This window comes from Dermacentor silvarum, chromosome 3, assembly GCF_013339745.2.
Source record: "Dermacentor silvarum isolate Dsil-2018 chromosome 3, BIME_Dsil_1.4, whole genome shotgun sequence".
In the NCBI taxonomy this organism is placed as follows: Eukaryota; Metazoa; Arthropoda; class Arachnida; order Ixodida; family Ixodidae; genus Dermacentor; species Dermacentor silvarum.
Window position 1 is genome coordinate 209,467,982 of NC_051156.1, and position 13,758 is coordinate 209,481,739.

At 41.4% G+C, this 13,758-nt stretch overlaps 2 protein-coding genes across 9 annotated transcripts in view; one reads left to right on the forward strand and one right to left on the reverse strand.

Moving 5' to 3' along the window:
* Nucleotides 1-10,886, reverse strand: part of LOC119446588 (ATP-binding cassette sub-family C member 9) — a 72,939-nt gene extending 62,053 nt beyond the window's left edge. The window contains exons 1-7 of one of the 6 annotated variants that reach the window (XM_049664227.1): nucleotides 9,939-10,886; nucleotides 9,206-9,403; nucleotides 6,644-6,700; nucleotides 4,586-4,774; nucleotides 3,276-3,431; nucleotides 968-1,105; nucleotides 726-860 (exon numbers count right to left, since the gene is read on the reverse strand). In XM_049664227.1, the coding sequence (XP_049520184.1) occupies nucleotides 726-860; nucleotides 968-1,105; nucleotides 3,276-3,431; nucleotides 4,586-4,774; nucleotides 6,644-6,700; nucleotides 9,206-9,403; nucleotides 9,939-10,484 (1,419 nt within the window). In that variant the 5' untranslated portion in view covers nucleotides 10,485-10,886. The remainder of the gene's footprint in view (nucleotides 1-725; nucleotides 861-967; nucleotides 1,106-3,275; nucleotides 3,432-4,585; nucleotides 4,775-6,643; nucleotides 6,701-9,205; nucleotides 9,404-9,938) is intronic. The other 5 variants (XM_049664226.1, XM_049664224.1, XM_049664225.1 and 2 more) reach the window with 5 other exon arrangements.
* A 109-nt stretch (nucleotides 10,887-10,995) lies between these two features.
* LOC119446586 (transcription elongation factor SPT4-A-like) overlaps nucleotides 10,996-13,758 on the forward strand; it is a 101,720-nt gene continuing 98,957 nt past the window's right edge. For all 3 annotated transcript variants that reach the window (XR_007466156.1, XM_049664232.1, XM_037711056.2), the window contains exons 1-2: nucleotides 10,996-11,135; nucleotides 11,456-11,562. Coding sequence is in view for 2 of the 3 variants with exons in the window: in XM_049664232.1 (XP_049520189.1) it covers nucleotides 11,061-11,135; nucleotides 11,456-11,562 (182 nt within the window). In the remaining variant the exon portion in view is untranslated. The remainder of the gene's footprint in view (nucleotides 11,136-11,455; nucleotides 11,563-13,758) is intronic.

Sequence of the window (13,758 nt, forward strand, 5' to 3'; positions counted from 1 at the left end):
ACTGCAACTGGCTTGAGTTTCTAGAAACAATGCATACTTTCTCCATAATTTTGCTCTCACATGCTCATTTTTCAAGGGCCTATGATTGTTTGAAAAAAAATATAATAAAAGAGAGCTGATGCGTGACAAGTGCATTGACTATAATTTCCTTAAATTACAGTGTACTGTGCATTGAGTGCACATTAAAGAACCCAAGGTGGTCAAAATTAAGCTAGGCCCCCCATAAGATGTGCCTCATAATCAGATTGTGGTTTTGGCATGTAAAACCCCAGAATTTAATTCAGATTTCCTCACTATAGCTTGAAAGAGCAAGAGGCATGCTTGGCCCTTTTTGTTTGCCTATCTTTTATGTTTTTCGACTTAATGTACGTGGAGAGGTTTTAAGGAAGAAACACCTAGTTTCATCTCTCCTTGGTTGCTCAGATAAGCCAAGTGCTTGCCTAAGAGTACCCAGATGAGATGAACAGCTCTGATTCAGTTGAAAGGTGTCTTGATCTAAAGGATAACACTGAGGCCACAGCTGAAAAGAACATATGACTGGCATGTGGTACATATAAAAAGCAAGCACTGTAGATATTACACATTTATTGTGGAGCAGTTCAGTTTAAGGGGCAGTCTGTAGAATGGGCGGCTCATACAAAAGCAAACACAGCAGGTACATGAGATTGATAGGAAGTCAAAAAATGTTAATGAGCCCACACAACCAAGACAGAAGCTCACAGTACCAAAGACTCCTTCTGCAGCTCGGACAGCTTGGTGCAGATCCAATACTGCAGTGGTGCAAGGACATAGATGGTAGCCGCACCCACAAGAGCGCTGTAGCCCAACTGCTTGTACAGCAGCACCAGAAGAATGATCAGCTGCAACAAAGGGGCAGAAACAGAAAAAAAATGTCAACCTGCCAGACTAAACTAAGAGACCACATGACCCGCCCTTCCCTAAGAGCTTGTGACAAAGTCATCCTCACCTTGACAGGCACGGCCCAGATGTAGTGGCCCATGGAGAACAGCAGCATCACATTGAAGGAGTCCACTGACATGTGATTCACAGCCATGCCCACATCAATGTCACTGGCAATGGCCAGAGATTTCAGATACACCAGGCTCTGAAATAATTGTGTCATTCAGATAATTTGGCCTCTGATTTCAATTTATCCATTCTGCAATATTTTATAGCACTTTCTGTGTTCTTCAAGCAAGACAGAGGTTCACAGGAGCATTCACAGAAGAAAGTTCACAGAGGTTCACAAGGAGCGCCATGGTCTTGGCACCTTTTGCCAATATCAGGTCCTTGTTTCACAAAAAGCCACACATTATCATCATTTGTCAATTACTCATGAGGACAATTATACATTCTTGTTTTAGGCAACATCTGCATTTGAAACAAGCATAGACTATTATCGCCTAGCAACAACAATGAAACAAGTTTTACAAAGCAACAAACAGGCGCTTCATTTACACGTTATATCTCTTCCCACACATGCTTCCTGGTTAAACCTGCAGATGGTAAAAAATAAAAAAGGAACTAGTGGAAGGTAATGCTTTTTGTTAGCATTGTTTCTATGCTATTCATAATAGCACACAATCAAACACCAAATAATGGTACACTCAAAAACAAAACTAAATGAGTTAGGCCAGTCTAAATGCAATATACCTACTTTGTGCCAGAGGCCATTGAGAAGTTAAAAAAAAAAGTGTTAAGTGCACCTGTTGCTCTTACGTCCATACTTATATTTACCTTTCACTATCCTATTTCGAATTCTAACAAAAGAATGGTTGTTCGAACAAAAGAATAAAAGAATTACAAGACTGCATGGACATGTTTTGAACTGCCACACAAGATTTGATTCACTGAAGTTTGGCTTTTGATGCAAAAATGTGAACTTCCTTTTAACATAGTGTTCCCTGCCACAACAATCACTTTAATTAAAAAAGTGAAGCTTAATGGAAACCTGCACTTAATCATTGTACAAGTGTAGCTGGCATGTGCTTACAGATAGTGCTGTTCTTTCTGCAACAGCTGAAACGAAAGGCGATTTCTTTCACTGCAATAGGTGTGAAATTCCAACCTCTCTGAATGATGTCACACGTTCACACATACGATAAAGCACTTAAGAGTGACACAGATTACGCCTATTTCTAGATAAGAAGAAGAAAAGAATCTTGCAGAATGCTCAGAGGCCTTAATCAGCCAAGGCAACTGCAACCTAGTGCAAAAAAACGAAATAGAAATGAAGAAGGCAGGCATGCCCTACAGATGTCTAATGGATCTGCACCGACCTACTTGAGATAAGTCACTTGCACAGAGCTGTGACAACTGGAATGGATGTTCGATAAAGTTTACCACATAACATACCACATTCACGACACCTCACAGCAATGATCCAGAGATAAAGAATTCTATATGAGATAAAAGCATTTCTTCTTCCTTCTGCTTAATGCACAAGACCAACTGCTGCTTTTCAACAGCCCTAGAAAATGAGTTCCTCTCAAGTGAAATTCTTTCTTTGTTAAATTATTGTCATCCCATATGCTGCAAGATTGGGTTTCTGCACTGCATATTGTTGCTTGAAACAGCACGTAGTGAGAATCGTTGGAAATGTATAATTTGCAGATGGTTGCAATGAGCAAACTGAGAAAGTGGATGTTTGCTGTGAGTCATCAACAAGCTAGTCATTTCCTGCTAAAGGATTCACTTCCTTTGGAAGGAGCAAGGCAAGATCAACAGCTTTGGGGACAGCTTGGCGGAGGTGATGACTCTGTACATATGTTGACAGCGCAGAAAGCAGAATACTGGCACAGCATTGCAGGTAAAACAGAACAGAAAAGAAAGCCGAGTACCACCCGAAACATGTAAACGAAGCATCACATACGAATACTGCCACCTAGTATCAACACCTCTATGCAGTAAGAGAAATTCACAGTTGCTTCAAGAGCAGCCAAGACTGGCTATGAGGACTCTAAAAGGAAATGTAGGTTTTCAGATATCAAAGTGGTCATAGTTAAAAGAGTTAAGGCAGAATGGTGAAATTAGGTGACTGAGTTTGTGTGCTTTGCTGTAGGCAGGTGTTTTTCTTTAAAACTCTAGATCAAGTAATTGCAGAAGGCAGGGTGGCATGCTTTTGGTGGGGTCAAAACAATGTATACATGCAGCACATGACCAAATGAGCCAAGGTGGTGTCTGTCTTCAGTTTCAGTTTCAACTGAAATGTACCCTAATGCAAATAAATCATTATTGTTCTCGTCATATTATTACTACAAGCACACTCAACTTGCCTGGAGTGCAGACCGTACATGGATGCTCTCCATGATAGCCATGTGGTTGAAGTTGTTTGAAAATGTGCTCTGCATGAAGGTAGCTATCAGGATAATGAATGATAAGATATAGCCATTGCTCAATACTTCATCTGCTGTTGGATATGAGTCTGCACTCTGTAACAAAGCAAAGGTTTACATGTCACACACCATAATTCTAGATTATTTTGTAAATGCTATGCTACAGCAGGCAGTAGCAAAATTCAATTCTATCATGTTTGCACAGTGAAAGCACTAATAGACATCATAGGAGACTATAAAGCATAATGTTTAAGGTCATAATTTTCTCTTGTTCAAGTCAGTCAAAACACATCGATAATACATATGGTACTGTGGTGTGAACCAATTGGTCAATTAGAATGCTGTCGATATGCTCACTAAATAATTAAATGTTACTGGAAACATCATGTTATTTGAGGGTTGTCTCAAATATCCTGCTGCAGATTAACACACCAAACTTTAGTGCGAAAATTTGTACTGGCAACTAAGTGCATCAAGTAAATTTCAATGAACTCTTTCAACACAAGGTCATCCAAAACCTCCTTACACGTGTAGCTGTGGTGGCTAGTGTCCGGCCCAATAACTAAGGACACTTTCTTACTAGCAGAAGCAGCAACATGCCATCACAGAGTTAATGCAGTCAGAATGCTTGACCTGTTTCACATGTCTCGATATATTTTTTTATTATTACAGTATTTAGCTTTCATATGCATTCATAAGTAATAATATTGCATTAGGTTGACATTTCTTGCTCTCACAATGCTGAAATGATTCCCACTTATGTATACGACTCGTGCACTCACTTTTAAGAAGTTCCCTGGATGGCTCTACCTGGAGGTCTCATTTTAGAATATATCAAACAAAGTGTACTCCTAGATCAACTGAAACTTGGACTGATTCCCCTAATGATTGAGTTGGAGATACAAGTGTCTTCTATGAAAACACAATATTCTGCAAATATCTAATCACACAGGCATCAAACTGAAATGTAGCTGAGGAAGTACTGTATAACCCACAAACCTAGCCGCACATCCCACAATCAGTGGTATTGCTTCCTGAAGCCAAATTTTTAGTCCAAGCGTGCGCAAAGTTTCGAGGCTTATCTTGAGCCTATCGTGTCTCAGAAGTGACATAGTAGTAATTTTCTAGTGATTATCAGCTACAAAGCGAATTCAATAATCTTGCTGTAAGCTGTTCATAGCACACGCACAATTCACAAGAACTTTCTGAAGTTGTACAGGCTCACTGAAGTGGCACAAAGGATTACTTACCACACTAGAGATCTTGTTTGTAGTAACATCGTCTACATACTCTAGTATCAGGCTGATAGAGAGTGGACCTATTAGGCCAACAACGTCCCCTATGACCTTGATGAGACCACCTACTAGTGCCGTCCTCCAGTAGGTCTTCAAGAAACAGCACCACAGTGATACTCTGGTGCCTTTTGCCTCCGCTTTGGCCTGAGAAAAAATAGCTGTGTCAGTTTGGTGAAAGTGGGATGGTGTTCATATGACAACCTCTAAATATTCTACTCAAATATAGGGGGAAAAAAACATACTGAATGAAAGAAAAAAAAAGAAAAAAATTTGAAGCAACCTGACTCCAAAGTTATGCTGAATATAACTGCAATACCATAACAATAAGCTTTCTTTTACTAGTTATGTTTGCATCCCCTTAACATTTTGTTTGCTGTTAGTGCTAGAAAAAAAGAAGACCAGAGTATGAATATATTGCATGTAAATAGACATTTATTTTGCTGAGTACTCAAATATTCATTACTTCTTCATACACATACACACACAAAGAAAAAAGGAACACAGCTAAAAAAAATTAAACAGTGTTAAACGAGCATAAAGTAACCAGACATTAGAGCAACATATACCAAAACAATGTCTAGCTTTTGCTTGAATAAATCAAGATGGTTTCCTAGTGAACCAGCCCACTTCTAAAGGGGTCCTGAACCACCCGTTGGGCTTGGTGAAATAACAGTCCGCGGGTAGCATATGCTGCTGTGAACACCTCAGCCAAGTTTTGCTGTTGTACACGGTGCGTGGAGCTCGCAAGTGCAGCGCAGTCACCTTTCACTCACACACTCTCTTTTCAACAGAAGCCATGTTCCTGACTCTTTTTTGGACGCTTTATTTCGTAATAAAGCGCATTCCCATATGCGGCTGCTATTGGTAGCTGCGGTCGGCTACGTAGTGTAGATATCGCGGCCGCCACAAGTCCACTGGCTAAGCGCACTGCGGCTCACTGAGGAAAACCGCGTTTGGCTTACATTTAGCACGTGGTATGCACCAAAATCGGAAGTAGTGGCTTCTACGTTAACATCCAAAATGAAATTTGAACTGTGTGCCACGGCGACGTTTAGAAGGCAGAGAGTTGTGGCCATGCCCCTCTCCGCCGTAGCCTTTGCAGTGCAAGGCATTGAAGAAGGAACGGGAGCACAGCGGAGGCCGTGTTTGATTGCCAATAACTCCACTTCTGCTGAACGCATTTAGGTACTTTTTGTGGAAAAGTATTTCTGAAATAGCCTATTTTCACTTCAAATGCCTTTATCCACTTAGATAAAAAGTAGTTCAGGGTGCCTTTAAATCAGCTTTCCAGGTTGCTCAAATTAAACATGTTTTCTTAACATAGGTCTATATTCAAAAGAACAAGAGCCACAAGATCAGTTGGGCACATTCCACTGGAAAGAGACTCATTGAACACTAACAAAATTTGCCCAAGCAAGGCAAAGTTCAGTCTGCTGAAATGTAGTGAGTCAATACAGAATTTGTTCCAGACACATGAATTTAATTCTCGAATACTGCAATCACCAAGCGCCAGTAATTACCAGAGCAGACTGAAATCACTCCCAGGTAATGTACAACATCCATTCAAAGCACATTAAAATAATTTGCAATCCATGGTTAAGGACAAAGTACCATATTTTCCAGACTATAGCTCACACCTACTGTATAGTTTGCAGCGAAAAATTACGGCTGAAAATAGGTTTTCCTGTTTAGATCATCTGCAACTAGTATACAGTTGGTGCACAAAACTTTAAAGCTATAAGGCACCAGGTCCTTTATTAGAAAGTATATTATTATAATTTATCCGCTGATCTCCACTATGTGCTTTAGCACTGCAAAACTTTCCAGGCACATCAGGCATTGTTTTTTTTTCAAGCGTGCCTACGATCCAAAAAAATTAAACCATGTATAGTTCACCCACTTAGATAGCTTGCATCATGTGAAATGTCAACTTCGAAGCATGTATTGTTCATTGACGATAGCCCGAGGAATATGATAACCACAAATGACAGCTATAATGAAGAAACATTTTACCTTCTCCTTTGAGTACACTTCATTAAATCGTCTGTACTGGTTCTCATTTGTGTGTTTCTGGAAAAAAAAAAAAGGGCAATGGTTAATAAAAAAAAGGAAAGTGTACTATATAGTGAAATGAACAAACAAATATAAAGAAAAGTGAAAGATTGCAGGAATGCATTCGTCAAAACCAGACAAGGAAATGAATGTCTTGTTTAGGCTATCAGGTGCTTAACGATGAGAAATCAATCTAATGCTGTAACTGGACAGACCCATTGCTGAGGCTCTTCTTCACATCAACTCCCTGTGATATAACAGACTGCGGCAACGTCTGCCCAAGCCATGTTCATAATTAGGGGAAAATAATTGCACTGGTGCTTGTATATTAATAAAAATTACATTTGGCAATCTTCTGAAAGATTTCGTAGGTGAAAACACACACACACACACACACACACACACACACACACACACACACACACGCATATAGTATATATAGAAAATAGCCAAAATTCATAAACATCACACTGGTGTGATTGGAGTGGGAGGGTTGGCCCTTGTTTTCTTCAGACAGATATAGAGAGAGGTTCGAAGAAACACTGTAGCAGCCTGCTCTCATCAACTGTATTAGAGGAACAATTGTTGTGCTCGTTTAGTGCAATTGCATGCACCTATAGGTACTAGAGATGCGAAGTGCGGAAAAAAACGGGAAAATTCCGGAAGAAAACAAAACAGGTTTTTTTTTCCGTTTTTTTCGACGCAGTTGGAAAAATTGGCCAAAATTTCCGCGGGGAAAAACGTACAGAAATAAAACTTAGGCAACACCCAGCGTTGAATGTGAACCGCAGAACGCGAAGCTGAAACGTCGCACATGATACAAAAACACCAAACGACGGCTGATGACTCGCCATCGATATCACATAATGTCAGCTCCAGCGTCAGCGTGGCTTTGTCATTCGGGTGCGGTTTCTCATGTTTTGGACCCGTGTACGTAGATTTAGGTGCACGTTAAAGAACCCCAGGTGGTCTTAATTTCCGGAGTCCCCCACTACGGCGTGCCTCATAATCAGATTATGGTTTTGGCACGTAAAACCCCATAATTTTTTTCTCATGTTTTGGTGCCCGTTATTGTTCAATTTTGACTTTCCCTTGTGCACTTGTGCAACCTGTGGCAGAAGTCCGCATATGAAGCCGTGTGGAAGCAGATTTTGCAATGGTACGGCCAATTTCCAACGTGTGGATGCACTTCACGGTCGGGGAGACATCTTGATCCATTTCCATAGTCGAAGCCACGACGAAATAGCCACAGAAGAGACATTTCAGCGTTCTTTGTTCTAACTGCCGTAACAATTCTAAGAAGCCCCACCCGTTCACAGATGACTGAACGCGTTCGCGGTGATGCTTCTGGCTTGTTTTCGATTTGTTAAACCCTGCATTTGCTTGTGAAAAGGCAGAAAGCATTTCACTTGTGTTATTTACATAATGAGAGTTATGGCTTTTGACATTTGGCAATAAACTATTGACTGTATGCTCAAGAAAATTGGTTCTTTTCCATTTTTTCCAAAATTTCGGGAAAAAACGTTAGAAAAACAGGTTTTTGTCCAATTGCTCAAAATGCATCTCTAATAGGTACACAGATAATAAGATGCTAAGTAGTTTATGATATGTGTATAACATTCGCAACAGGATGCATTCTCTAAATATTTTTTTTTTTTAGTGTGCCTTGCACACAGGTGCCCAAAAGAAATATTTGAATTTATTCAGTGCTTCCTGAAGGTAAAAGCAGTGGTCAGACAAGGGATGCCTTTAGTGCCAACATTTCAACAAGAGAACTTGTATTCATTAGAGAAACAACTGCTTCAACAAAAGCAGCTGTTGCCCTGATGAAGTCTCTTTGTAGGAACGTTGGCTCCCTTGAGATCCCTTGTTCGACCTCTGTCCACTTAAGAGCCTTAGTCATCCTGCGATCCTCTGTACTGTTTGGATTTCTGAATGTACAGCTACAAATGAAGCTTTCTCCCAACCATAAGTCGACCATGATATAGTAATTTTTCGATTGTTAAGTTTTTTGAGGTGGTGTGTGTTAAGAGGACTTGGGTTTAGCCAGTGCATGGGGAGATAAAGTGGACGAAAATATTGTTCATTCTCCAGTATATCCATTACACTTGCTTTGCACTCTGTGAAACTTTGTAATACATAATAGCAAAAGTAATAGAAAAATTTGGAACACACAGAAAGAAATGACACAGCCAACGTTTTAAAGTTAATCTATAAGCTGTGAGTCAATATGAATATTTTGGATGAAAAAATAGCAAGCCCACTGCATTAATACAATTGGGAAGAAGGATTGTAGGAAACAAAAACACGAGTTATGCGCATGTTCGGATCCTTCAATGAACGGAATGCCCCACTAGCACATTCCACTCGTTCCCAAAGCATCCTGAAACACTACAGGCCGCATATTTTTAAGGGTTCTCTAAAACAAACACCAGACTAAAATTAGACCCACACGCTTCAGTGAGCATAAACAATGGAGTCAAACTACAAAATAGTAAATGACATAAGGGGATGCGCCTTTACTTCTGGCAGAAAGCCAAGGTCACCCAGCTCTAATGGACGGCGGTAGCCTTGTCGCAGCAGAGGCACCAGCCAGAAGAATGTGCACTTGGAAAGCAGCGATGCACGACTGTATTGATAAGTGACTTGGTCACTGTCAGACGCTCCATTGGCTTCCTCTCTGAGCTCCGACTTGCAGCTGTATGCCTGTAACGAGCAGAACTGTCAAAATGGAGCACTAGAGTTAAATTCAGAAGACTGTGCAGCTCTACACAAGAATAGGATCACATGAACTCAACTAGGTTATGGTGCAAGATATAGCAAGAAAGCAAAAGAAAATAATGTTAAAAAAATAATTAACATGGCCTGGCATAGTAGCCGGGTTAAGAATGGTTGCTCTGTTTAATGGTGACCATAATGAATTTCGATTCTCTGAACCTCACTGTAACACAGTCTATCTTAGAAGTTTGGAGAATCAAAGGGTGTCAATGGTATATATTCCTGACCAATGAGATGTGCGAGTCATTACAAAAGAGAACCACTAGGTTGGACAAGAAGAGAAGTCGTAATAAAGGAAGAATACAAATGCTATACATGTAAAGTTAAAAGCTCTGCATTGTAATTGCGTAATAGAAGCGAAACTTTATCCGCATGCGCAGTCAGGAAGCATGAGAAAAGTGCAATACACTCCTAATCATCCATGCTTATCGTGAGATCAGCTACACCTCGAAAAGAAACGAAACTTTTTTACTCTCACCTTTTGCATGAACGTCGACAGCTCGACAAGGAACATGGCAAGATAGCAGAACAACCCGAACCAAGTGCCTTCTAAAGTTGCGTGCTTGATGCCGAGTCCTTTTCCGTACAGAATAACGAGCTTGGACATCTTCAGTGCGACGACACACGGCCAGAAAAACAGCAAAACGGACAGTCTCCTCCGCTTCCCGCACAGTTCAACTTTATGGTAGTAATAAATGCATAAAATGACGGCCACGATCGACGTTCCAGCGCCTAGCATGGGATGCAAGTTTTGTTTGGGCTGCTCGCGCCTTAACAGGATCAAAGCACCGTCGGCCAGTTCGAACAGGTGGACAGCGATTATAGCGAACGTGAGGATCCACCGCGAGTTGTGCTCCTCGAAGAGCGCATCGCGCACTCGGCGAGTTTGATCCGAGCAGAGGAGAAGCGTTGCCACACATACCGTCACTGCTAGCACGGAGTTCAAGCCGCACGTTCCCAAGTTGGCGATGCACTCTCTGTCAACGGTGTCTTCGAGCGTGATACAAAAATCTGACACTGACATATCGCACGCTTTGGTCGGTGCACGCACCAACAACAACCGGAGAGCACCCACGCGGTAGTAGATCAACCGGAGCAAAAACGGTTCTGGATGACCGGACTTGTGGCGATGCGTAAACGGAGTCGCATAGTTGCTCTTCTCCACGTCCTGACCAGCGTTTTTTCCGAAAGACAAGTTGTATTGGGAGCTAAACTCGGCAGGGAAGCACGCGAACACGCACAGCTGGGGCTCTGCTCAATATCTCACTTGCCGCGAACTTTGTTTCGCTTGCGTCGGTGACGTAAAACACTCGGTATTTCCCCTCGCACTTCAACCCCAGCCGGCTATCAATCGCCAAGTTGTTTCGTGGAGACACGCAATGAACATTACGGTCCGTAGCGGCGTCACACCCACGTAAACGCATTAAACTCATTCGCGGCTTCTCGGTCTCTCGAATTCAAGAACAAGCTCAAGAAACTTTTTAGTTTCTGTATTTGCTCTCAGATGGCGACACCACTTCAAGAAGCCGTCATCGGCTATCGTCTTTTTCTGACTTTGTTTTAGACTTTTGGCTTGTAGGCTGGAACGTCAAAGGCAAAAATGGCAGCCTCCTTGGAAAGTATCCCGAAAGATCTGCGGAATCTCAGAGCCTGTCTTTTGTGTTCAATGATCAAGGTAAACACGGTTTATCAGTTACTAAGAGTAGAACAGCACTGCGCATGCAAGCTTAAATGCGCTAATGTGTCGGTCTCTCGCTTCACGATAGTGAATAGCTCTTGTACCCGTAGCGGCTAATGAAGCTTCCTAATCAACGATGTTCTTTTGTTGTCAACATGAGGGCATTTACATGGTAGCTTCGTTTTGCTACTTTTATTAAAATTAGTTAAGGAGGCTGTCTGAGTAGCTGGGTGTAAGCATGCATATATAGCTTAAACGAAACCAACACGGTGCCCTTTGTGCCGTCTCTCGTATCTCACTTCTTCTTTTGCTTTCAGACGTTCGAGCAGTTTGAATTCGACGGATGTGACAACTGTGATGAATACCTTCACATGAAGAACAACAGGGACATGGTGTATGACTGCACAAGCTCAAACTTCGACGGGTATGTCATGGCGCAGCTTTTCCTTGCGCGGGCTGGTTTCTTGTTTACTCTCACTTAGCGTAAATTACGACAAACCGCTTATGATTTCTGTCGAGTTTTATGTACTTCTTCTAAGTTTATGTCATCGACGCGAAGAGAGTGTTGCCAGTGTTTTCGGCTTCTGTGGTCCGCGTCATTTGTGAACTTATGAACCAGTCGGGTGGTGTCACACAGCCGTGAAGAATACGCGGGGGTGTTGATAGCCGGTAACATACTTCATAAAAATTATAAACCAGAAATATTAGCTCAGAATTTTATCTGTGTAACGGTAGCTTTAATCCTAATATTATCAACAGCACTGTAGCTCAAATAAATGCTTATTGAAGACTGGACAGGCAGGACGTTGGTTGTCTGCCTTCCATATTGCTGAATTTTGCCCTAAGCAATCTTCAGGATCATGTACGAACTGGCCCAGAAGTAAATTTGGCTGAAAAAAAGCAGTAATAATTATACTGTGCACCGGCCCAATTGTTGATTTTCTTTATAATACAGCTGGCTGAATCTTGTTGTTCATGGGATGTCAAGCTGCTGACTTCAGTATTTGTGATGGCATAAAATAAAAGTTAAAAAATTTTGAGGTAGGTCTGGTTGGCGGTTCTGTTTTATTTGAGCATAATTCGAGTTTAGTGCTTTTGCCCTGTTCCTTAAATATCACTATGCAACCATGCAGAGGGATCATTTGATGTAAGAGTGTCATGTATGCACTTTATATCAAGAGTAGTTGAATAAGAGATGTCTCAAGCTGGAGCCAATGTTTCAACAAGGAAACGTTGTCAAAAGAAACTTCGTCAGGGCAAGACAAGTCCCCTTACTATCCACAGTGGTAGCACAGTGGCTATAGCGTTGCACTGCTGAGCTCAAGGTAGCTGGTTCGATTCCGGCCACGACAGCCACATTTTGATAGGGGTGAAATATAAAACTGGTTGCGTACTTAGGGATAGGTGCACTAATAAAGAACCCAAGGTGGTCACAATTCATCTGGAGTCCCCTGCTATGGCGGGCCTCATAATCAGATCATAGTTTTGGCTCGTAATACCGCAGAATTAATTTTTTTTTTTTTTACAAATCACCTTGTTGAGACCGCTATTGATAATTTGTTCATCAAGTCTCCATCTTGCTGCGAACCTCTTTCTTGCTTGGATACACTGAATATACCCGGTGTTTCAGTGAACACTTTCAAAAATTTTTTAAGGTTGCCTGTGGCAGATAGCACAATTCTAGTTCATGAGCTGGTCTAGTCGATGAGGCAGACATTACTTGCACAAAAAACTGAAATGCAAAATTGACTAATTAGCAAGAATCCGCTAATTAAGTTTTTAACTAATTACCTGATGGCCTGTATTGCAGTTTACAAATTCTAGTCATGGAGTTCGAAAGGCGATGGACCCACTTGGAACGAATTCTCAGGATGACACCAGTTTCGAGATTTTCATTCCCAAACGTTGCGGAGAAATGGACTGGTGTTCCAGTTACTTTTGTGCTTCAATGCATAGAACGACGTTTTGTTAAGAAAGTAACTGGAATGGCAATGCATTTCTCGGCAAAGTTCGGGAATTAATATCTCGAAACTGGTGAATTCGTTCCAAGTGCCTTGCGAACTCTACAGCTGCTGTAGACAGGATGTCACCATTGTATCTTAATGCTGCTACTCCTTATAGTGCACAATTCATAAGCCACTGCTGCATGAGTCACAATTAATTACAAATGCCACATTATGCAGTAATACATAAAAGTTGGGTTGTATTAAATGTATGACTTAGAAGAGGCAGGTATTACAGCTGGCATTTGGGTGAGTTGGCATGAATCTATTTTGGGAGGAGGGTAGTGCAGTAGGTATTATAGAAGAAACAGGCTCTTGTGGGATCTTCCTACTTCACCCTTGTCTGTTGTGCTACCCTCATTTCATAAAACCTGTAGCGGTGCATAATGCTGACAGGAAGGCCATTGTAGTTATTTTATGTTTGAGAAAACAGGAAGAGGAATAATTGAAGATGAAAAGAAGAAGAAGAATGATATAAAAGAAGAATGCAAATGAGGGGGGGGGGGTGCAGCGATAAGTGCCAAGGATTACTCATAAAAGAAGATTGGCAGTTAGCTGGTTTGACGCTAGAGTTAGCTCTTGGATAACTATACAACATGTGGGAAAGTGCGGTTCAC